The sequence below is a fragment of the Polypterus senegalus genome, chromosome 5, assembly GCF_016835505.1.
Source record: "Polypterus senegalus isolate Bchr_013 chromosome 5, ASM1683550v1, whole genome shotgun sequence".
In the NCBI taxonomy this organism is placed as follows: Eukaryota; Metazoa; Chordata; class Cladistia; order Polypteriformes; family Polypteridae; genus Polypterus; species Polypterus senegalus.
Window position 1 is genome coordinate 49,328,109 of NC_053158.1, and position 25,993 is coordinate 49,354,101.

Consider the following 25,993-nt stretch of genomic DNA (forward strand, 5'->3'; position numbering starts at 1 on the left):
TACATCAATGACTGGATTTTAGCAAACAACTAAATCATCTCTTGTGCACTCTTCAGTGTGACTTGTGAAGTGTTAGCTCCTCCATACTGAATCTTGGATCCATCAAACAATTTATATCCTACTCATTGTGACAATCCATGAATTAATTTTAAGGAGGGGCTTTTGCTTTTAATCCCATTTTTCAGATGAAATTAATTACTTTTTTTTCACCAAACATTTAACATCTCTGGAACCTAAACATCTCCATATTATTATTGCATAATTGGTGCTAACATTTTTTTACTTGCGAAGCTGAACATTTGAAATGGTTACTCAGTTTTGTGCATTCAAGCTACTTACACAGTATGATGTCATTATAACTGTTACTGTACATAAAGTATGTTTACTCATAACTTTTCTTGTGGATTATTTTAAAAATAATCACTCCACAATTACTCTAGAAGTACTCCATAGAAGCTTTTTTATTGCAACAGAGATACAGTAGGATAGCAAACAATCTGAGCTGTCGACTATGGTGTTCTGAGTATACAAAGAATTTCTTAAGCTTGTGAAGGCAAAGATAAGAAACAACAGCTAAAAAGTATTTATTCCTCCTATAGACTGTGGAAAGTCATTATGAGAACTAAAAACTTAGAGTAAACATTTTATCATATGGTTGGACCATCTCCATTTTAGTGTATATCTGGCAGTGATCCTTTTTATTATAAAAGCAATTGTGAGGTTTTTGAGACCTCGAAACTTCCCCAGCTACGCAGTGTGCCGAAACTCTGTCAGTGCAGGCAGGGATTGTTTGTCTGTCGCTGAGGTAACCAGAGGTTCGCAGCCTGGTTACATATGGATGGTTGATGCAGGGAACAGTCTAGCTCGTCCATTATCATGGCCATATCATATTTGCTGTGTCTGTGTTTATTAAAGTGGTAGTTCCTGTTTGAATAAAATCCTTGACTGTTCCTGTTTTGATTGGAATAAAGTTGGTTTTCTTGAAGCCTTTGTGACAGGCTGGACTGGTTTTGTAACATAGAGAATCTATATTAGTAAGGGCAGAGCAGACTCTTTTTCCTTAGGAGTCTGTACTCCTTTATTGTAGTAAGTAAAATCCATTACACATTATATAACTCCAGTGTAATTGTTCTATGTACGTATCCAGTGGTATTTTTCTGTTTTGTAGTGTGTAGCAACACCACAGGGAGATCCCCATAATTAACATGTTAATTAAAAAGGTAGGCTAATTTGTGGTCCACACACTCAACCTGCTGGATGTACTAATGAAGAAGAGAATAAAAACAAAACTGAGTGGCATTATTAAAAACAATGCACGTCCTTTCTCTGATACACTAACACTGAGGACTTTCAGCCAATGAATTATTCAACAGAAGTGTGAAGAAAGGCTACTGGGGCTCCTTTATACAAACAGAAATACATCTTTATAATGCCTCACTGGGATTGTGACTGCTCTCTTATCTTTTAGCCAAGTCAAAATTCGTCTTTCTTTTTAGTAATTCTTGTGTGGATTTGTTTTTTCATGTATTTTTTTATTTATTCAGTTTCTATTTCCTTATTGGGATAATTAAAGTTTTTTCATTCCTTCATTCGTTTGTCAATTTCTATCTATCAATCTACAGAGAATGTAATACGGGAGGTCAAATATGCTTCTGAAGTGCAGAATGAAATTCTGTACACTTTTTTAGCCCAATATAAATGCAATCATACCGACAAGGTGCTCATTAGTCATGGCAGAATCTCAACTCAATTGCCTTATTCATAAATATATAGAGCATATAGAATAAAAGCTTTGAAATAGAGATTATCCCCCAGAGTTTAAGTGAGAGATGAATTAAAAGCAGAAGTAATAAATCACTCTCATAACCTAGAATTAGGAGTTTAAAATAATGAATTTTTTTTTTCAAAAAGATGTACCTTTATAAGTAGGTTATACAGTGCAGCAGAAAATAATGTCATTGAGCAACAGAACTTAGAATTGAGCAGGAGGTTTACTGAATCTTCTGTGAATCATGGCAAAATAGGGAGAAATATCAAAACATGTTTTTACTTACCCTTTGATCTTCTTCTTTTGTCCATGGTCCTTTCACTAGTTCAGGGTTTAGGACCTTCTGCCATCTATGTTGACACTGCACATCTGTTCGTTTCTTACATGGGAAAAACAACATATAAGAAACTAATTTTAAGAACTTAGATAAAACACTAATTTGTTTACAAAAAATATCAAAAGGAAGCCCTACATTGTTGTTGCGTAATCCAATTCCAGGCTACATAGGCCAGAGCCTATCTCAGCAGAAAGGAGCACAACACAGCAACTAGTCCTGGGCAGGGAACAAGTCTGTTGCAGTATATATTGTGACAGGATGCCGAGTTGGAAAGGAATTCAACATGGGTGGCACACTTGAGAAAATATATCTGGGATAAGAACCCATACAGTTTGTAAGTCTGTTTATTTACAAGTGTGAGTAAACAGTCAATAAGTTCGGATGAGGTGAAAGTACAAAAAACAGAGACCTGTGAGATGGGTGGTAGCGTGCAATGATCTCCTAGGATGCTAGAGAGCAGGTAACTCAGCAGTAATTAGGGGATACCTAGCCCTCTGACAAGTAAATGATTATGTAGAATAGGAAGAAGCCTGAGTGGAAATTGATAGGTGTCAGCACAGGGCACTAAAATTATATGGGTAATATCATTCTACCTGTTTTGACAAACAAAGGAAGGAGGAAATGGGGGTGCCTGGCCCTTTAAGTGCATACAGGCGCTCAGATATGCATGAAAACCTGTGGTCAGCAAAGTGAACTCTGAGGTAAAGGCAAAATAAATCTGTAGGGGCATTCCAGACTCCAGATATAGTTGCCTGGAACCACAGCCAGAGCAAGGTATAAAAGCTGCCTCTCTGGCCATAGGACAATTGTGTATGGTGAAAGACAAGTGTTTTGGGTTGTGTATGAACATTAAATATTGGACAGCAGTCACTGGCAAGTGGATGAGTGATCCTACCTAACAGACAAAGTCCAGAAGTTGTACAGCCAGCCCCAAGAAACCAGTTACAAAATATCTTTACTCTTAAAGATTTTAACTGTTTTTTGTTTAAACATCCTGTTAATACTTACTGGGAAATGATAAGCAATGAGACCCCATGCTTCTGTTCCATGAAGCTCCACTAGTCTTTTTAGCTTTTCATCCTTAGTAATGCAAAAAGAAAAATAAACAATTTTAAGTAGGGATACTTCCACTAAGATTTTCAAAGTTAACCATTTAAATATATTTAATTTTCCTTTAAAGTTATTGTATACATGACTGAAACATTAGGTCACATTATTTAAAAAATTGAATTGGGCCCAAGAAAGCTAGGTTTGTTATCCATGTAAAATAAAGGAAACATACAAACACAAAATATTCTACTGCATTATATGGTTTTATACAAATATCCATCCATCCATCCATTATCCAACCCACTATATCCTAACTACAGGGACACGGGGGTCTGCAGCAGCCAATCCCAGCCTACACAGGGCGCAAGGCAGGAAACAAACCCTGGGCAGGGTGCCAGCCCACCACAGAGCTTTAAACAAATATATAACATTTATTAACATACACAAATGTTTCGTGTAATTTTAAATTATGTGACTGTCAAGCTACTTTACAAATTTCAACCTATATTGTAAAATCCATAATGATTAAGTATTAGACTGAAATTTTGTGAGTAAAACAATTTCAGTTATGAAAATGGTACTTATTTTATAAGATTGCTTATCTCAGGCATATTATTTTTATGTTATAACTGGAAATTTTTCCTAAAGTGCATCTAGAGCATTTTGCCATGTTTACATATGTAATTGAACAGCTGCACATGCTCTTCATTTTTAAACTTTTTTAGAAATTCTGAATTTACATGGCAGCTGTGATGTGCGGGAAAAGAACTTAGATATATTTGTAAATTTTAAAAATGCTGGAAAATAATAAATAAGCAAACCCCAAAAAAGCAAAAAACACATAAATAGCACATTATCTTTTTTATACATCTAAAAGAAGAAAACATAAGAAATCGTTTAAGTAAAAATTTTGATCAAATGAAAAAAAAACATACATACAAATGAGTATAATGTCAAGTGAGTAAAAACTGTGCAAGTCTGGTGGTACAGCACCATATACTTCAAAATCATTTTCTATGTGGTAGAGGATGCAATATGTTGCCTTGGTGTGTGAGGTCTGAGATGCCTGAGAGTGCTTTTATTGCATATTTATTGCCATAAATGTCCTGTGTGGCTAGGAGTAAGTCCCAGTGATATACTGTTTTACATTTACCACCTGCTGCAGAGTTTTGTGGTCTGCCACAGTGCAGTTGCCATTCCAGACTGTGTCGCCTAGACTCTGTTATCCTACAACTGTTCATTTGTAGATAAATTAATTCTGCACAACAACAAATACAGAAAATTGAATGACTGAATGCTGGCTTTGAAAGCTGATGCCTTTTTTAACTTATCTCTTCAGGATGCTGTATACACATAATTGCAGAGACAGCTCATAATAACTATCACAGAACATACAGTAAATAACAAGAAAATACTTCAAGGAAGACTTGGCATGCAATTAAATATTTTATTTATTATTCTACTGCACATTCAGTAGGCAAAAGCCTGAACGAATGCTTGATCAATAAACTCAGGCTCATTCTCAGGTTGGGTTGGAAAATGTCAATAAACAATTCTGCGTGGCAGTCACTGAAAAGAACATATGAACCTTGAAAGTATTAAAAGTACTACAAACAGCCCAGGTGTATAAACTTGATATAATTTTTGGTTGCTTAACGGAAACAGTCACATTTTCAGAAACCAATATCCCAATACTTTAAACCTATATACAATTTATCGCCAATCAATTAAAATACTTTTCAAGTAAATTGCCTTCAGTAAGTATTTCAGTGACATGATTTTTTTTCTAAGAAAACAGAAAATCTTGCATTAAAGTAAATTTAAATCTAAGCACAAAATACAAGGTATTCCTCTTGCAAGGAATGATTTGATGACCTGCAGTAGCATAGCAGGAAAGCTTAAGTTTAAAAACACATAGCCAAAATGTTACCTCTTCTCTGGACCACTTTCCTTTATTCAGCACTACCTTGGATGCATTCAGATCACTCGCCTTCTTATTCTGATCCTGATAAGGCAGATCCTCTTCTTCATCTTCACTGTAATATTGAAAACAATTATCATTATTTTAAAATCTGCTAACAAATGTCATGAGTGGAACCTACTCCACTATTTCACCATGATTTAGTATTGATAGTTAATGTGGCCTAGGTCACTGAGGCCACTGGCCCTCATTCAAGTATATTTCATAATCAAAGGTCATTTACACACTTGTTTAATCAGATGTCCTTTTACTCCTCACGGCTTGTTATTTTAAAGAAATATTACAGTATGTAATTTATTTTTCAAAAAAAAAAAAAAAATAGTAGTGCAGGTTTATTATACCGAAATTTCTTCATGTAGATGTTTACAATTTAACACTTGCTGTTGCAGCTAAGTCTCTTCAAAAAATTCAAATGATATAGCACAAGAATTCTGACAAAGACCATTCCTTACATTAAGCTTGTTTGTTTGTCTATTTATTGACTGACCCAGTTCCTAAAAATATCAAGTGTCACTAGTGTTTCTTGACACAGTTCTGCTAAAGAATTCATTGGCTGAAAGTACCCCATGTTAGTGTGTCAGACAGGGGATTTGCAATATTCTTCATAAAGGCAGTCAGTTTTGACATACTGGAAAACATCACAGCTAAACCCAAATATGCTTACTAATTATAAGCCAATTTTAAATTTACATTTTGTTGCTGAAGTACTGAAATAAGAAGTTGTATGTGGCACCAGTCTCAATCTACTCTTTAAAAGTTAATTGAGAAGTTTCAGTCGGGCTTTTGCAACAGTTTTAATACAGAAAAGCCCTTTAACATATGATGTATTCTGATGACAAAAATGGGACAGTTATTATGTTGCTAAATTTAAGTGTAAGAATAGCATACTCAGTGCCATTGACAACACTGAGTATGCTATTCAGTTATTCAGACATGTAATTTATATTGGGCTCTCAGGCATTGCTCTTGCTCAGTGTAGTTCCTACTTATCAAACTGATTTCAATGTGTACACAAATGTGAAGACATGATGGTACTCAGCAATTATGTTCTGAAGTTAGATGCGGTGTCCCTCAGACTCAATACTAGGGTCATTACTGTTTAATGTTACGTGATGTTGCTTTGGTTAGAAAACTTCACAATCACTTTCACTTGTACACTGAAGATGTTCAGCTGTTTCCTTCAGATCAAATGACTTTCTCCTATAGTGCCATTAATTGATAGTTAAATAACTGGATGAGCAATAGCTAAAATAGTTATCTCTGAATAAAGAAAAAACAGAAATATGATTTGACAGGAATGATACAGATAGCCACAAGGCCTGTTGTAGCCTTCATTTACAGTGCATCCGGAAAGTATTCACAGCGCATCAATTTTTCCACATTTTGTTATGTTACAGCCTTATTTCAAAATGGATTAAATTCATTTTTTCCTCAGAATTCTACACACAACACCCCATAATGACAATGTGAAAAAAGTTTACTTGAGGTTTTTGCAAATTTATTAAAAAGAAAGAAACTGAGAAATCAAATGTACAGAAGTATTCACAGCCTTTGCTAAATACTTTGTCGATGCACCTTTGGCAGCAATTACAGCCTCAAGTCTTTTTGAATATGATGCCACAAGCTTGGCACACCTATCCTTGGCCAGTTTCTCCCATTCCTCTTTGCAGCACCTCTCAAGCTCTATCAGGTTGGATGGGAAGCGTCAGTGCACAGCCATTTTAAGATCTCTCCAGAGATGTTCAATCAGATTCAAGTCTGGGCCACTCAAGGACATTTACAGAGTTGTCCTGAAGCCACTCCTTTGATATCTTGACTGTGTGCTTAGGGTCGTTGTCCTACGGAAAGATGAACCGTCACCCCAGTCTGAGGTCAAGAGCGCTCTGGAGCAGGTTTTCATCCAGGATGTCTCTGTACATTGCTGCAGTCATCTTTCCCTTTATCCTGACTAGTCTCCCAGTTCCTGCCACTGAAAAACATCCCACAGCATGATGCTGCCAAAACCATGCTTCACTGTAGGGATGGTATTGGCCTGGTGATGAGCGGTGCCTGGTTTCCTTCAAACGCGACGCCTGGCATTCACACCAAAGAGTTCAATCTTTGTCTCATCTGACCAGAGAATTTTGTTCCTTATGGTCTGAGAGTCCTTCAGGTGCCTTTTGGCAAACTCCAGGCGGGCTGCAATGTGCCTTTTACTAAAGAGTGGCTTCCGTCTGGCCACTCTACCATACAGGCCTGATTGGTAGATTGCTGCAGAGATGGTTGTCCTTCTGGAAGGTTCTCGTCTCTCCACAGAGGACCTCTGGAGCTCTGACAGAGTGACCATCGGGTTCTTGGTCACCTCCCTGACCTCCCTGGTCTCCCCCAATCGCTCAGTTTAGATGGCCGACCAGCTCTAGGAAGAGTCCTGGTGGTTTCGAACTTCTTCCACTCACTGATGATGGAGGTCACTGTGCTCATTGGGACCTTCAAAGCAGCAGAAATGTTTCTGTAACATTCCCCAGATTTGTGCCTCGAGACAATCCTACCTCGGAAGTCTACAGACAATTCCTTTGACTTCATGCTTGCTTTGTGCTCTGACATGAACTGTCAACTGTGGGACCTTATATAGACAGGAGTGTGCCTTTCTAGATCATGTCCAATCAACTGAATTTACCACAGGTGGGCTCCAATTAAGCTGCAGAAACATCTCAAGGATGATCAGGGGAAACAGAATGCACCTAAGCTCAATTTTGAGCTTCATGGCAAAGACTGTGAATACTTATGTACATGTGCTTTCTCAGTTTTTTTATTTTTATAAATTTGCAAAAACCTCAAGTAAACTTTTTTCACGTTGTCATTATAGGGTGTTGTGTGTAGAATTCGGAGGAAAAAAATGAATTTAATCCATTTTGGAATAAGGCTGTAACATAACAAAATGTGGAAAAAGTAATGCACTGTGAATATTTTCTGGATGCACTGTATATATCTGAGCAGGTCAGTGGAAGTTGGTGGCATGCTCCTGTTAAATGCCAGTCACAAAATGTGACTTACCCAGCAACTCGCTCCTCCCAGTCTACGACTCACCCCAAAAAAATTAAACAGGTTCAATTTTGTCTTTAGTTTTAGGTGTGGCTCTGTGTGCATGAGACGTGACAACCAATGAATGCTCATCTGGAAGTACAATATATATAATATAGCATCATGGAATACAAAATGCAGGTGTTTTAGACCTCAGAAACAGAAAACAGACTTGTCTGTCTGATATCTCATGTTTTACATACCACGACAGAATGGAAAAAAAAGAAGAGACTGCAGCTGAAATCACTGTTCTGCTGGAAGGTCATCATTAAATCTGACATGTTCAGCTATTTTCAATCATTTAAACAGACATGGTCTATTAAGTATTTAGTCAAACTATTATGGTCAAACTATTATGAAAGATTAAACAAAGACAAATCAACTGTCAATGAACTGCAAACAATCCAAAACATATGCAATGTTACAACTTTGAAATGCATACCTCCAGAACTTACACAATCACCGTCTCTGATTATGAAACTAAACAGAATAGCAGAATGACCTCATAGGGGGATATCCTGTCTGCCTATAAAACAGGAATATGCCCCCAGATTACTGGCTGATGTTTCATCATGCAGCAAGCCATACAAATAATACGCTCTCAAACCACAGACAGGGTGGAGAATATTCCCTTAGCACTGGGCACAAGGCAGGTAACAATCCTAGACAGACAATGAGCCAAAATGGTTCCACCATGACAAAGTAGTTTATCAGAACAATAAGGCCTACTGATTTAAATTTTGTCAAGCATATACTGTATTTCATTGTCTGAACTTGAGAGTGCAAACGGGCAACCACACACACACCAAACAAACAGCAACTAAAAATGGCTGCAGCAATGTCAATCAAGGCATCTAAGACATAAAACATAAAATATTGGAGACACTTTTGGACTGCAAGGTTAATACAGGCAAACTCTAGCTTACACAAGACTTTCATTTACTTTAAGTTAATGTGTCCTAATACCTGTGTTTGTCTAAAATAGGGAACAGGAAATAAAAAAGGCTGCAATTGTAAAATGAATTGAACACAAAACATGTTTTCAGAAAGCATTTGAAAAGATGACAGATTGATCATCAAACTGGAAGAAGTGGGACTTCAGGGTGAAGTATGTAGATAGGTGCAAAATTGACTATGTTACATTTTTTTCCACTCTTATTTATTGTTATTATTTATTTATACTCTTTGTTTATTTATCTTCTGCTACTCTTATTTACTGTAATTATTTATACCTAACCACAACTGTGGCACAAGAATTTCACTATGCTCTTGCAGTGTATGTGACATAAATCTCTCTAAACTAATCTAAAACACAGCAAGCAAAGGGTGATGGTACAAGGAACCATATCAGAATTGGGTGATGTTACGAGTGGTGTCCCTCACAGATCAGTGCTAGGGCCGCTACTGTTTTTATTATACTGTATACAAATGATTTTGATGGGAATATAAACAACAAGCTGGTGTAGTTTGCAGATAATACCAAGCTAAACGGATTGGCAGATGAACTAGAATGTGTAGAATCATTACAGAGGGACATGGACAGCACACAGGCTTGGGCAGCTTTGTGGCATATGAAATTTAATGTATGTAAATGTAAATTGTTATACATAGGAAGTCAAAATTGTAGATTTGAATACACAGTGAGGGGTCTGAAAATTGAAAATACTGCTTATGAGAAGAATTTAGGAGTTGTAGTGGACTCAACACTATCAACTTCCATACAGTGCTCAGAAGCCATTAAGAAGGCTAACAGAATATTAGGTTATATAGAATGACGTGTAGAGTACAACTCAGAGGAGGTAATGCTTAAGCATTTTGATGCACTGGTGAGACCACACCTGGTGTACTGGATGCTGTTTTGGTATCTGGTCTACAAAAAAAAAAAAGACGACATGGGCAGCAACAGGAAAAGTCAATAGAAAAATGACTAGCTTGACTCCAAGACTGCTGCGAATAACTTACTTATGAGAAAGGATTATATTAAACCTTTCCAGTTTAAGAAAAAAAGAGATTAATAGGTGATGTGGTTGAAGTGCTTAAAAATACGAAAGGAATTAGTGTAGTGGATCAAGCCTACTACTTTAAAATGAGTTCAACACAAGGACATAGTTGGAAACTTGTTAAAGGTGCATTTCACACAAACATTAGGAGGTTTTACTTCACACAGAAAACTATAGACATGGAAGACGTTACCAAGTAGTACAGTGGACAGTAGGACTTTAGGGACATTCAAAAGTAGACTAGATAGGATTGATAAGCTTTCTTGGGCTGAATGGGCCTGTCCTCGACAAAAGTATTTCTAACATTCAAGAAAATAACAATAAAGGGGAGACTTTTCATCTCATATCCAAACAGAAATTTTGACAATTCAAGATACTTAAGGTGGGCATAGAAAACGTATGAATATAGATATGAAATTTTACTTCACACTATTGCAGAACTGAGCTGATTGAATATTTCACTGTTAGAAACAAGAACTTTTTTGGTGTACAGTATGTCATAATCTAGCCAATCACCATATGAAGAACACAAAGGATAATTCTTCCAGGTTTATCAATTGATTGGTATTTGGAACTTGTTTGGTGTCCACTGCCCTTTGTATTTGCCAGCAATAACTATTAAAACACATTGACAGACACAACAAATGGTTCAGCTTTGGTTAGTATTAATTGCTCAACAAGTTGTGATTTGTGAGGGTATCATTTATCAAAGGTGGGGATTAACTGCATCTATGCATCAGTAGAACCTTCTTGTATAATTTAACAAATGATGGAAATCAATTGTCCATTTGAGTCTTAAGTGAATTAAAAACAAAAATACAAAATAATGCAGCCTCTTCAGAGAGCTTGATACAACACAATTTATACCAGCCCCTAAACAAAGTGAGCAGGTGAACATATTATTTTCAGAATTTTTCAGTTTATGCAATATGCATAAAATATGTGGAATTTCACAAGACAAAATAAGTCAGATCGTTGAAGACTTATACAGTCAAATGTTTACCCATAGCGACTCATTTTACAGACTAAATTGTAATTTTTGGCAAGATTGTTTACTGATTCTTTTGGGTTTGATTTACAGCATGTACTAACCGTCTTGTTTTATCTGTGATCTTATAAAATAAAATGAAATTCAAATAGTCTAGTTAGAGCTGCTGCAACACAGCCACAGTGTTGTAGGTTCAAATCCTGTTTCTGGTCTAAGTCTGTATAGAGTTTGCACATTCTACCGCCAACATTCTAAAATTCCAAAAATTCTTAAAATATGTGCATAAAGTTGACAGACAGACATAAGTTAGACAGATGTCCCAAGGTTCAATAATGAGTTAATAAAAACAAGTACACCCTTTTCATCCACAATAATACAAGTAATACGAGTAATGCTTCTTAGACTAGTGATGCATTAGGACAATGTACTGTGCCTATAAAAATTATTCGCCTCCTTTGTGATGTTTTTAGATTTGATTGTAAGCCTTTTTGACAATGATCAACAGAAAAGCATCCTTAATTTCAAAATGAAAATAAAACTGTGCAAAGTGGTTTAGACTTATTAAAAAATATAAAACACAATTTAATTGATCACACAAGTATTATCTCACTTTAATATATGACATAACTAAATCAACACTGGTGCAGCCAATTGGTTTTGGAAGTCATGTAATTAGTTCAATGGAGATCTGTATCTGTCTGTAGTCAAGGCGTTTCGGTTTGATTGTAGTATAAAGGCACTTTATTTGAATGGTCCCACTTGTGGCGAGTCAGTATGGTGGCCTAACCTACACAAGCAACTCCACAAGACAAAGGTGATTGAAAGGCATAAATCAGGGTACTAAGCTGAAAAGTTTCCTAGAGGAGGCTGCCCACAAAAATGGAGTAATAGTGCAAGAAGAAGACCAGTGAGGGAGGCCACCAAGAGACCCATGATAACTCTGAAGGAACTACAGGCTGCAGTGGATGAAATTGGACAGACAGTGAAGGAAACAACTGTTGCTCAGGTGCTTCACCAGTTGCAGTTTTATGGAGAGTGGCAAAGAGAAAGCCACTGTTATAAAGCTCAACGTTTGCTAGAAGGGACATGGGAGACTCTGAAAACAGATAAAAAAAATCCTATAGTCTGATGAGGCCAAAATCAAGTTTTTTGGCTATAAAAGTATATTGTATGTTTGAACACAGCTCATTATCAAAATACACCATCCCTTCTTTGAAGCATGGTGGTAGAAGAAGCATGCTATGGGGATGCCTTTCTGCAGAAGGCCCTGGAAGGCTTGTGAGAGTAGAGGGTGAAACAATAAAGCAAAATAAATGCGGAATGCTAAAGGAAAACCTAATGCAGTCTGTAAGAAACCTATGCCTTGGAAGAATATATTTTTCAGCAAGACAATGACCCCAAGCGTAAAGCCACATTTTCAGTATTAATGTCCTGGAGCTGGCAAGCCAGAGTCCAGATCTCAATCCAATTCAGAATTTGTGACTGAACTTGATAAAGACTAGGCAGGTTGCATGGGCATCATGAATGAACAAACAGCTGTGCCAAGAATAATGAGGAAAAATTGCAGCGTCCAGTTATACAAAGCTGATACAGACAGACTTGTGCATAAAGACTCAAGGTTGTCATGGCAGCCAAAGGTGCATCTACTAAATACTAACTTGAAACAGTAAATACTTAAGCGATCATTTATTTTGTGGTATATATCTCTCTATTATATAAAAAAATCCTGGGACAAGACGAGACTTTTTAGCCTGAGACATGAAAATATGTCCCGCAAGACAAGACTTTGTGCCAAGAGATTTAACCATGCCCGGGGCCAGAAATAAAAGACAAAGAGTAGATGACAAAGTAGAATGTCGTAAAGAGGTTCAAAAACATTGGTGCAATACACATGCAGAGCAGGTTAGAGATAATAAAAGTACTAAAATTCAAAAGTCTCAAAAAAATGAAAAATGTAGGAGGCCTCTGATTCAGAAAGTAAACAGTTTTCTAATTTTTATATTTTAGTTAGTTTTTAGGGAAATGTTTTCACATTGCAACATTGGGCCTAGTTGGGAGCACAATTTCTGCATTTGTACTCACACTGCCGAACCAAATATAAAGAACAACTTAAGGATTTAACTGCAGGTTTAACTGCTTATGTACCCCCATAAGACTATATACTGTATTATCTATATATATAATTCACTAAGGCAAGACAAGCATGAAAACCACGCCGCAAGCAATTGATACACCTATGGCGCACGCAGGAAGGAGCCACGCCCACCAACTCCAAGACCATTGGATACGACGACAACTCGCAGGGCCACGCCCACCAACTCGGACAAGAGGACACCGAAAAAATGGCGTCATTTATATTCGTCTGTCGTAGAGGCCACATGCAGTGCAGGTCAGGTTAATGTCATGTGCATGTCATGCACCTCCAAGCTACGTTGATCATAGAGGCATATTTCTCGCGGAGGTGAATCGCCATATGCAGCGTGTGAAACGGTTTGTGAGGGGTATCCCATGGGATCCTTAAAACATTCCTTTACAACTGAGGTTAAAGCACAATGAAGTAAGCAGTCTTTAAAAACCGAGTTTTCGGTTACGACGCACGACTGCGTGCACCATAGGAAAATGTTTTACACGCTACATACAGCAATTCACATCCGCGACAAACATGCGTCTTCTTAGATGCTCCTGCACTTTGTTCACACCCCCCTCCCACCTCGCTACTACCGTGGTCGGGTGTCTTGGTGGATTATATATAGAAAGGCAGCCAAAACCGCACAGAGCAATGAAAAGTCTAGAGTTCCATCTTTTCATTCACTTTCTGTTGTATCCTCAAACCCTCCCTTTTTAGACAACTGTGTCTTTCCAGAGGTGTTCAACCATCAATAAATAATTATGCGGCGTTTGTTATGCCGCAGGTTCACTATTGTGTTGTATTTTGCTCTCTCCAGAGTTCCATCTTTTCATTCGCTTACTGTTGCATTCTCACACCAACCCGTTTTAGACAACCGTGTTTTTCCAGAAGTGTTTAGCATTCAATAAATAATTATGCATGACATTGACCGTGTGTCTACCCGGCGTGGGTAAGCCGTTGAACCCCATTCAGGCTGCAAACCATGGAATTCCCACTAAGTGCGACTCATACGCTCCCACTGGTTGCGTCCCAACCCTTTGTACACACCCCCCTACCACCTCGCTACTACCGTGGTCGGGTGTCTTGGTGGATTATATATAGAAAAGCAGCCAAAACCGCAAAGAGCAATGAAAGGTCTACATCAGTCACAGGTACATCTGGACTGTGTAAAGACGACGACTCAAGTGACGAGTTGGAGATGGGCACATGAGCGGGCAGTGCATACTGAACGAGAAATCAGCAGACTAGCATGACGAACGGAGCTGAATGGACGTCCTTCTCCTCTCCAACTGTTCCAGACTCCGCGCCGTGCACCCCCATCCTTCCGTCTGGCAGGAGAAGGCGTGAGGATGGTCCGCCAGTTTTCAATCACGGACGATTGTGTGTTGGTTCATTCCGTGCATTGTTACAATGTTGCTTTTCTTGCTGATTTATTACATCACCGATTTTTCAAATGTTAATTTTCTCCCTGTGCTTAAAAATCATTAAAAAACCGTCCTGATTATGCGACATGGTACGCCGCGGGTTGGCTAGTAAGTAATAATTGCACAGCAGTTGCATTTTTATGATTCAGAAATTTTTAATAATATTAATAAAAACAGGATAAAAGTGTATTTAGAAATTAAATCAACTTAATGAAAACTGTCATAGACCCTGTGCTTATTTATGTACAGATGACCTCTTGGCTCAGATCCCATTTGGTGGACTCCCATTACCTGTAGAAGATGGTCACTTCTGAGCATTCAAAGGGTTACTTGATGTCAAAGAGCTTCTTGATGCTGGTGCTACTGGGCTTTTATTGTACAGTAATTCCCCAGACCACTTTACATCCCCCCTTCAACTCAAACCACTTTACATCCCCCCATTCAAGAACACTGCTCTTCTCAATCTACATGCTTCCGTTAGGTCAGATTATCTCAGGGCACAACGTGAGCTACCACAGCTATGCTGATGACACACAGCTGTATTTATCAATAGCACCTGATGACCCCGATTCTCTTGATTCACTAACACACTGTCTGACTTGTATCTCAGAATGGATGAATAGTAACTTTCTCAAGTTAAATAAAGAGAAAACTGAAATCTTAGTGATTAGCAATAATGGATAAAATGAGGCTATTAGAAATAAACTGGATACTACATTAGGATTAAAAGTCAAGACGGAGATAAAAACTTTAGGGGTAACTTAGGGTTGACTGTAATCTAAATTTTAAATCGCATATTAATCAGATCACTAGGGCAGCATTTTTTCACTTAAGAAACATAGCTAAAGTTAGACCTCTTATATCATTGAAAGATGCTGAGAAATTAGTTCACGCGTTTGTTTTCAGTCAACTAGATTACTGTAACACACTCCTCTCAGGACTACCCAAAAAAGACATAAATCGTTTGCAACTAGTGCAGAATGTAGCTGCTAGAATCCTAACTAGAAAAAGAAAATCTGAGCACATCTCTCCAGTTTTGATGTTACTACACTGGTTACCTGTGTCATTCAGGATTGACTGCTTATGGTTTATAAAGCCTTAAATAATCTCGCCCTATTTTATACATCGGAATGTCTGACACCTTATATTCCAAATCGTAACCTCAGATCCTCAAATGAGTGTCTCCTTAGAATTCCAAGAACAAAACTTAAAAGAAGTGGCGAGGTGGCCTTCTGCTGTTATGCACCTAAAATCTGGAATAGCCAGGCAATAAGAATTTGCCAGTCTAATACAGTGGAGCACTTTAAAAAACTGCTGAAAACACATTACTTTAACATGGCCTTCTCATAACTTCACTGTAATTAAAATTCTGATACTCTGTATATCCAGCTCATTATAATAACTATTCATGGTGGCTCTAAAATCTGTACTAACCCCCTACTCTCTCTTCTGTTTCCTTTTCCGGTGTCCTTTTGGTGGTGGCGCACCATTTACTCAAAGCACTGTCATGTTCCAACAATGATGGATGGATTAAAAGCCAGAAGTCTGTATGACCATCAACATCAAGTGACTCCGTGAGAACCCTAACTACAAAGAGGACTATTTCATTTATGTTAGGTAGAATGCCCAGAGGGGACTGAGAGGTCCCGTGGCCTGGAACCCCTGCAGATTTTATTTTTTTCTCCAGCCGTCTGGAGTTTTTTTTTTTTGTTTTGTTTTTTCTGTCCGCCCTGGCCATCGGACCTTACTCCTTTTCTATGTTAACTAATGTTGTCTTATTTTAATTTCTTATTTTGTCTCTTAATTTTTCTTTTCTTCATTATGTAAAGCACTTTGAGCTACTTTTTGTATGAAAATGTGCTATATAAATAAATGTTGTTGTTGTTATTATTATCACCGGTTCATTACAGAACATTCAGATCTTATTTCTGCCTAATCCAACAAGTGGCTGTTTGGGCAGAAAAAGTCCAGGAAAAAATCCCAGGATCAGTATTTTTTAAATAAAATAAAGAGCTTCAAATACTGCAATGAGGAACAATTTATTCCTTTATTTAATTCTGGTAAAAAGTCTGAATTGTAACAAACTGTAACAAATAAGACTGTCAAAGAAAAATAGGATTAAATGGGTCAATTAGTCATTCAGGGGTAATATAGGTTTTGTTTTGGTATGCTTTCTACATTATGCTACCTGTAAAATAGATGCTATATTTTTAAAGAGTTAATAAATATAGCCTAAGCTTGTTCAAGCACTAGGAGGCTCTGCCCCCTGCTCGCCAACCCCTAAGTTTGGTCCTGTGGAAATACAAGTGCTTTTGTTTCATGGGAATTGTTACATTTGCATTATGTTCACTTTTGATGATGCAACATATAACTGGCCGTGAGTGAATGTCATTTCAATACAAATAAGACTTTTCTGATAAAACAATCTACTTATGAAAGTGGGAATATCCAGAGCCGATGTAGCAGGTGGCATTGATCTCAAGAAGTTGTAGATTTCTGGCCATTGTGGATTGCAGGTCATTGTAAGAAATAAATCTGGCTGACCGACAGTTCTTGATATTGCCATTGCATCATGATATAACTGTTGCAATGCTCTTGGACTACCTTCATATGATGATGGTAATATTACTGCTGTACCTATTTTGAATTTGTCTGAATTATTGATTTTTTAATTTTGAACGTGATCAATGAGACCTTGCATATGTTCCGTTCTAAGTTTAGCTTGATTCGATTTAATGAAGAAGAGACAATTAGCTGCAACTTTTACATACACATTAATAATTTAATGTTGCGATAGACGTTGAGATGATAAAAGTGGGTTAAATACATGGAAACGTATCGCTAATTTTGACCCAAAATATTGTGTGGGTGTTATTCATTTTGCTGAATGCGTTTGTCTCATATTGTACGACCATCCTGCTTTGCCATCTGGGAAAAGCAAAGGCAAAGAGTCGGCATGTGGCGATGTATTTGACATAAATGACAAAGAATGCTTTGCCTTTGGATATACGCGAATATCTACTCTGTCTGTGATATCTCCATCTTTCGAAAGTATTATCACTGACAATTTGTCACATGTGGGCTTATTATAAATGCAAATGTAATCTTTCGGATTCATATAGACATCCAAGAAAATGTCTTTGTCTGTGTGTTGCTGGTAAATCTCATGTAAAGTGCAATATGTTTGGACGTATGGAATTGTATCCATTATTGGCTGTATAATATCTATTAAGTCGGATCGTTTAACTGTTTCGGTATCCATTATTGGCTGTATACTATCTTTTACGTCGGATCGTTTAACTGTTTCGATTCTATGTTGCATCGCTTCTCCATGATCATAAAGATACACTTGACCAAATTGTGTTGTTTTTTGAAATTAAACTGGTCATAGCTGTAATTGTTGCGGGAACACAGATTCTCATACTGTATGGTTCATTATTGTGTAAAGCAACGTTTTGTGCTTTGAATGATGCTGACGCGAAACGATTATTGTAGACACATATATTTTGCTTTTAGTGTTTGTTGATTTCACTTTCACCAAACAACAAATCTTTTAACTGTTGCGGAAACGCCTCTTCACTGGGAAGCAGCAATACTTTACCCTGATGGCAACACAAATTAAGTGATCTATAAGTCTCCGTCTTAAACTTTAATGCCTTACAATATCTACATACTTCTGACAAATCACCTATTTCCATATAATTGATCTGTTTTTTCTGTTACGTTATTTCACCAAGTAATAATTTCCTTTTGTTTGTGCGAATGCGATCTGTACTGTTTTGTTGTTGACACTTTTGAATTTTAGTACTGTCACATTTTTGAACTTGCTCTGCGTGTGTATCGCGCCAAGGTTTTTTGTGAGCCTTTCAAATTCCACTGCTGTCATAATCTGTACCTGCTCTGCATGTGGATGGCGTCAACGTTTTTGAACTCTTTATGAAGTTCTACTGTGTCATTTACTCTTTTTCTTTTATTTCTGCCCCGTTTGGACCTGCTAGGTTTTCAATTCCATTTGTTCAGGGCTGATTATTACTTTCCTTGCCTAGGTCACCGTCTCACGGGAACATGCTTCCAATGGATGTCAGTATGACGTGACTTGACCATTTCGCGGGAAGTGAAAGTGTCTCTGCCTCTCTGAAGTGTCTCTCTGTCTCTCTTCAGAACATCACGTCTCGTCGCAAGATTTTTTTTTTTATAATAAGAGAGATATCAGGAAACCAGATAAATGTCAAGTGTACAAGGAACAAGAAAGATCCATGTGATACATTGAACAAGTGGTCAACTGTCATATACTCAGAAAGACTTGCAAGTTGTCACATACACAAAAACCCAATGTTGTAGAATTATAGCACAGACATAAGTTAAAAATGTAAATTGATGAATGTATTCTTCAGTTACTAAGTATCTACATGCTCTAGACATTGTAATAAACAAAAAAAATATTTCAGGCATTTTACTTACTTGATTCTTGTTGTGTCCAGTTCAATAAAAATGGAGATTAGCTTTAAGTAAAGTTTGCAGGTAGAATGAGTTCATGTCTAGATGGCCAGGCGTATATACACACATTTAATATTTGATAGTATAGCAAGGCTAAATAATATTACCCATTGACTATGTAAATATGTACTTAAAAAAATTACAGGTGTATTTTTAGGAGAGTTAAAGGTAAGGTTGTAATTTTACAACAGTGGGCCTTACCAGGTTAGCATCTGTCTCATTCTAGCATTCGTGTGGGTTTACTTCAGAGATTTGCAACTTTAAATTGGCTCAGTATAAGTGGGTGTGTGTCCTGTGGCACCCAGTCAGGTGTTAGTTCCTGCTTGCACTCAATACTATTAGGAGAGGCATCATCTGCCTAATTTCAACCCTATACTGATCGAGTAGGGACATAAAACAACAGCCATACGACAAAGAGGTTAAAAACACATTAATTACTAGCAGATGACACTACTGACTCAGACACAAAAGCCAAATTAAAAAAATGTTACTCATTTTGCATGATCATCAACTGCACTATGCTATATTTACTTACTACCATTTTGAAAATGTGACATAAAGAACTCACTTTTCCTCACAGAAGAACTTGTCCTTCTACTTACAGACTGCCACTGTTCCAGCTAAGTAGAAATAGTAATTCTGTGCTCATGCAAAGCTAGGATTTTTTTTTGTTTAGAAAAATGAAAGAATAAATGAATACTTTATTCTAACTGAAAAAGTCTATGCTTCTGTTTAGATGCAATTGGGATTCATTAGCATTCATACTGTACATTGATATATACAATTTTCATTTATACATACATGTTAGCATTACTGAAACCAAAACAAGACGCTAATGTGCAGGTGATTTCGGAGAAAAACATTTCTAAGACCTCCCTTCTGGGTGCATTTATGTGTTTGTTAAACTTTTTATTATTGCAGGGATTTATGCCTAAAACTGTAAATATGCCCCTGTTTTTACATGTTCAAGTGAAATTTGTAGTTGGAATAGTATATACAGATGCATTAAATGGAGAATGTAGACACATTAATAGCAACATGAAAGGTCTATTAGACTAGTGTCAGAAACCACTAGTATAACATCCATTCAGCCATATAAGGCTGTATCTCAAGTGTCTCAAATGAATAATGAGGATTATTTAGCAAAAGGCACATGCGTTTTTGAAGTAAAAGAACAATGAAAACATTTAGAGAACATATGGAGGGGTAGCCCATCAAGCACATTTTGTTTATATAGAATAAAGTTGAATTAATTGATTATCTGACCCTGCCTTGTTCCTTCATTTCAGAAGGGTCAATCGCTGGACCCAGCTGATTTATGATAATGGGTGATTCGATTGATTCGATGGACAGATGGATTTTAAAATTCATTCTTTGGCATTACAAACAGCTTGCCAAGGATTAGCTTGCTTCCCTTTCATAATATTTTGAATCCATCTTTACTTCTCTTACAGCCATGGACAATACTATTATTTAATATCTTCACATAAACCTTATGTTACATATAAAACACAAATGGTTTGTGAACCTATTAAGGAATGCCGCAGAAGTCTGATAATTCAGTTTCGCACCACTATTTGTGTTTTACAAAGCAGCGATGCACCCTGTAATGTTCTAACTACCAGTGGCTTACCATTCACAGCTGCACCAGCATCACTGAGTTTGCATGACTGACATTATTATTGTGCCGATGGAAGCATTGTTTTCCTCTTTGACAGGTGGCCAGTCCCGTCTGTGAGAGGCCCCGTTCAGCTTCTTGTGTAAGTGCATCCTTTGTCTTTTTGAGTAGCGTTACTAGAGCAGAAATGCTGCCTATAATTGCAGACAATGCAGACTCGCTAGGGGAGGTATCCCTGCCACACGAAAGCAATTAACTCCCTGTCCCAACAAATTGGGTTTACCACCACAGTGTGCTGCACTTAGCTGGCATCCCACCTGCTGCCCTCATCTGCTCTATAAAAGTTTTCTATTTAATCATGAAGAGCACCGACAGGTTGGCAGATCTGCAGCTTCCTTTTTGGACGTGTTTAGTGGTCAGATGTGCATTGATAAATACAACATCTTGCCCACAAATATAAATCATATAAAAAAAAAGGAGACAAAAGAGAAAAACTTTAGTTTGGATACAACGCTAAAAGAGGTATTTCTCTATTAACACTATTTTACAAGCAAAATGTGGTGCTTATCATAAAATACATCTAAAAGCAGTGTCTATTCAGAAACAGATCTAGAATCATTCAAAATATAAACAACCAGATTTAAGAAGGAAAGTTGAATAACTTTATACAAAGCATGTGACAGGGCAAAATTGTTTTGGTTGCTGTCAAAATGCAGAATGGAGATGTGTGGACTATAACTATGTTGAAACAAATTCTATGGAAAGAAGCCTTTCAGATTACAGGAAGTTTACCAATGCATATAAAAAAATTAAGTAATAGATCGGTCCACACTACGGACTAATTTTAGCTAATTTAAGAATATTCCAGTAAAGTGGGAGGTGAGCAACATTTATTATCTGTCAAACCAAGGCTGGGATTTGAGGAAGTGATACAAAAGGAAAAACTCTACATTCAATTCAGTTTATTTTTGTATAGCACTCTTCAATGAATGCAGGTGCAGAGCATTTAAGTATAAGAGAAACGTATACATCAAGACTGGAGACAAAAGATTAAAACATTAAAAAATACATTAACAAAGCATAATTTTCCTGAGAAAGTCCAGAGAAAAATGTTTTTCAAACACCAAGCCATAATTTAACCAGATCTCAATCTCTCATATGATGTATCAAATCCTTTTACATGAAATATATCATACATGTTTAAGAAGTTCTTTCAGACTTGATGAAATGCTGTTTGCCAACGAGTATATATGTTGAGGTATTCTTTTGTTGTTGAGTTGTAATCTAGTGCCACACCATTCTTCACTTCCTCTTAAAGGAGGAGTTTGGTATTTTTCAAGGCAAAGTCACTTCTTCACAAACAAGGTATACATGCATTTGCAGCGAATTTGTGTTCCAAAGTCCAGCATTTTCCATAAATTAAAAAAAAAAACCTTGCTCACACTGGCACTTTACAATGGATGCAGTGAGGCATGAAGCACCATCGGAAAATAAAAGCCTAACACTTATCAAATACATGCTCTTTGTGTTTTGATAAATGTTTTCCAAGTTTCTGATGCATGTTCGTGACAACAAAATGGATCTGAAATAATCATTTTATTGCATATTCCTGGTACTATGTTCTCAAGGTAAGGATACATTTTCTATTTCTTTATGTGAGTTCTCACATATATACAGAAGTACATCAAAATAAAACCAACCATGTGGCACAAAGATTTAACTGTGATTTGTTTTTTTCAAGAGGAAACCATGGTCTGGGGGGGGTTAAAGCTTATTGTGTAAGACAAGAAATGCTGTGGTAGCGCACACAGCTAATATTCTTTTAAAATGGTTGATTCTCATAATATTGGTGTTTTTTTGTTCAAAAATTATATGTATAGACTATTTTACAATACGCATATAATTAAAAGACAGATCAATACTCGACAACTGTCTTGGCTTGAAAAGCAAACATATTCGGCAAGTTTTAAGGCTTCTGTTTTCTGGCTTTACCTGTGCCCTGTTAATTTCAATGTAAAATTTTAGTGGGGCCAAAATATTTTTCAAAATGTATAGAAAACGCTGGACTTTGGAACACAAGTTTGTGTGGAAAATGCATTTATACCATGTTTGTGAAGAAATATTTTCAACTTGAAAAATACCAAACTTAATCTTTTAAACACTCTCCCTATTGTAGAACAGTTGCAATCTGAGGCAAGAATTCTGCTTTTCTCAGCACCAGTGCCATTTGTTTTAAGAAATTCATATACCTTTATGTATATATATATTAGGGTGGTCCACATACCAAATGAATTGATGTTTGTAGAATCATTTATTTCTCAATAAGACTTATTTTTATGCAATAGGGTTTGCTTGCTTACCTGTAAAATTTCAGCCTGATTGTGAAATATTTAGAGGTCACTCTATTCTGAACCTTTTATTTATGCTGTTACTAAGTATATACTCTTGTGTGGGTTCTTAACTGGATAAGTAATTAGTAAACAATAAAAAAAACACAATGAAACAGAGAACATTCTAAAAGAACATTCTGGTATTAAGTAGGAGTTTCAAAAACATTCCCATAGAGTCTTGGAGAAACAAAGGAAAAGATGGTGCAAAGACTACAACAGCTACCACTTTGTTCAACTTCATAAGATGACAAATGAATTTAAACAGCTGAAGTTGGAGGAACAGTTAACAGAAACAACAGCATCATACTTTGATGTCCTTATGGAAAAAAAGTAAAGAAATTTCTCAACTGCTTCTCAAGAAACCACCAGAACAGTAGACAGGTGGTCAAATCTTCAATACATTTTGTGAAGTATTGATATGCATGGGGTTAGTGAATGATGCAGCTGATAAACAACAATGACTTACTGACAAAGGATGAGGGAAAAATACAGTTTATTCTTTGACTGGTCACAAACAATAGCAAGAATTTTCCAACTTCATCAAAGCACTAATGTTGTAGACCTACAGTTCGGAACGGTTGTCTGCTGTTCAGTGCAGATGACATAAAAGCTACAAAATGGTGCAGCCTCTAAATGTTGGTTATTTTCATTAAAATGTTATGTTTGTTATAAATATGATAAAGTATAAAACCAGTCTTGTGAAGAAGTTGAATCTGTTAGTTTATCTTTTTTTGGACCACCCTAATATACATACTTGTCAATTTCTATGTGCGTATTGCCTTCTCATTTTCTCTTTGGCATTATGAGTTGTTTTCATCTTAGTTACATGTTGAGCATTATTATGAATATAATATTCTTTATTTATAATGTGTGAAGCATTCAACCAACAAAGGGACAAAATTAAACAAAATTAAATTCTGAACATGCATTCACAACAAATCAAAAAGAAAACAAAAGAAAGAGGCACTTGAAAACTGTCAAAAACAGTTGATTCGTGAATACTACAAAATGAATAACACTATGAACATGAACAAGAATATAGGCTCAAAAGCCTTACAGACTACGAAAATTACTGTACTCAATTAGTCAGACTTGTTTGCTTAACTAATGGCTACGTTGTTCCACTATCTCATCCAAATACTTTTTAAAAAAATGTCAGGGTTTCACTTTCATTTTTGAGATTTCCATAAGCATTTTTGTGAAGACATCCTTCCTGGAATTCAACTTGAAAGTACTTTTTTGGGAGTGCTTATAGATTGGTTACTTTATAAAATACTATGAAATTATTAAAATTGTCTGGCAAAGTGGTCAGAATAACAAGTCAGGTAAAGGGTATGACCAGAAAAGGAGCAGAGGAATTGCAGATAGAGTTGCCACACTTGTCGCCTGTAAAGAAAACTTCACAAGGGGCAGTTATAAGCAGGTTAACAGCTGATTTTGTGCAAATACTTATACAACTGTTTTCCTGAGCAAAGAAATGTGAGAAAATTAAAGGAGTTGCCTGGTAAAGACACACACATAAGAAGTAGGTGTAACAGTCAAGATATTTTCTGTTACAACACAAAGTCAAATTCCACACTTGCCTAATGTTGGTTGGTGCGACTACAGTATCTAAAGTTATAAGATTGTTTGAAAGAAGTCCTAATATTGGTTTAGCATATATGGCTCTTTACAGAACCCTACTTAGAACTAATTACCATTAGTAACAACCAAATATTTTTGCAGCTCTGGTCTGTTACAGTACTTGCTAGGTAAAGCATGGTTGGTTCATATGTATATTCAGTGAACAAGAGAAGCCATTGCATTGCTGCCTTTGGCTACAGCAGAGTTCCAGTTTACGTGTGTTCAATAATAGGCACTCACCATTACAGAACATAAATGCAGAAAAAAAGAACTGGTGTAGACTATTGTATTTAAATTTAATTTAACAGTGAGATTGGTATGCATTACATTAATCAGAATGTGTTGCATGTAGGTAATGGTTGTGTAATAAACTAAATCATTTTAGGATTTGACATTGCAGTTTATTGAAATGAACCACATTTACTGTGTCAACAAAGGTAGTGTCAGCAACATGCTATATGTCTGTAATCTCACAGACAAGCCACATTCAGAAAGTAAAGTAAAAGAGTAAGATGTTGCATGTCCATACATTTTATGGTAATCAACTTGCATTTATATGATGCCATACAGTCAGATAATGGACGGGTACTTTGTCCAGAGTTGTTTTCTGCCTTGTACCCATTTCTGCCTGGAAATGTTCAAATACCTCCTTGGACCTTAACTGGGTTAAGCAAGCATAAGGATATTATGTAAAGTTATATTACGCTACAAACATTCAAATGTCTTCATTAACAGAATATTATATATATATATATATATATATATATATATATATATATATATATATATATTATATATTTATTCCTACCCTTTTGTTGCATACATCAATGCAAACTTCATCAAAAACCAAATGCCACAGCTTCAACATTTTCTTCATAACAGACAGACAGGTTTATTGTATCTAATATTTTAATCAGCTGCACCAATTTCAGAGTTAATGTAGACTCGGACTGCACTACCTTCCATTTATATAATGACCAGATTCAAACTGAAAAGGTCAGGCTCTAAAAGTATACACCTACAGGAAGAAATTCAGAATCATCCAGTCTTAAGTATATTTTCTCCTAATTTTGGAATTTATGTACCATGTTTTTAGTGCCACCATTTAAGATAATAGCTCACTTCAAGG

General features: G+C 36.5%; 1 protein-coding gene across 2 annotated transcripts in view; it reads right to left on the reverse strand.

Moving 5' to 3' along the window:
• mybl1 (v-myb avian myeloblastosis viral oncogene homolog-like 1) overlaps positions 1-25,993 on the reverse strand; it is a 57,205-nt gene that overhangs the window by 25,121 nt on the left and 6,091 nt on the right. For both annotated transcript variants that reach the window (XM_039754598.1, XM_039754597.1), the window contains exons 2-4: positions 5,086-5,191; positions 3,114-3,185; positions 2,055-2,147 (exon numbers count right to left, since the gene is read on the reverse strand). In XM_039754598.1, the coding sequence (XP_039610532.1) occupies positions 2,055-2,147; positions 3,114-3,185; positions 5,086-5,191 (271 nt within the window). The remainder of the gene's footprint in view (positions 1-2,054; positions 2,148-3,113; positions 3,186-5,085; positions 5,192-25,993) is intronic.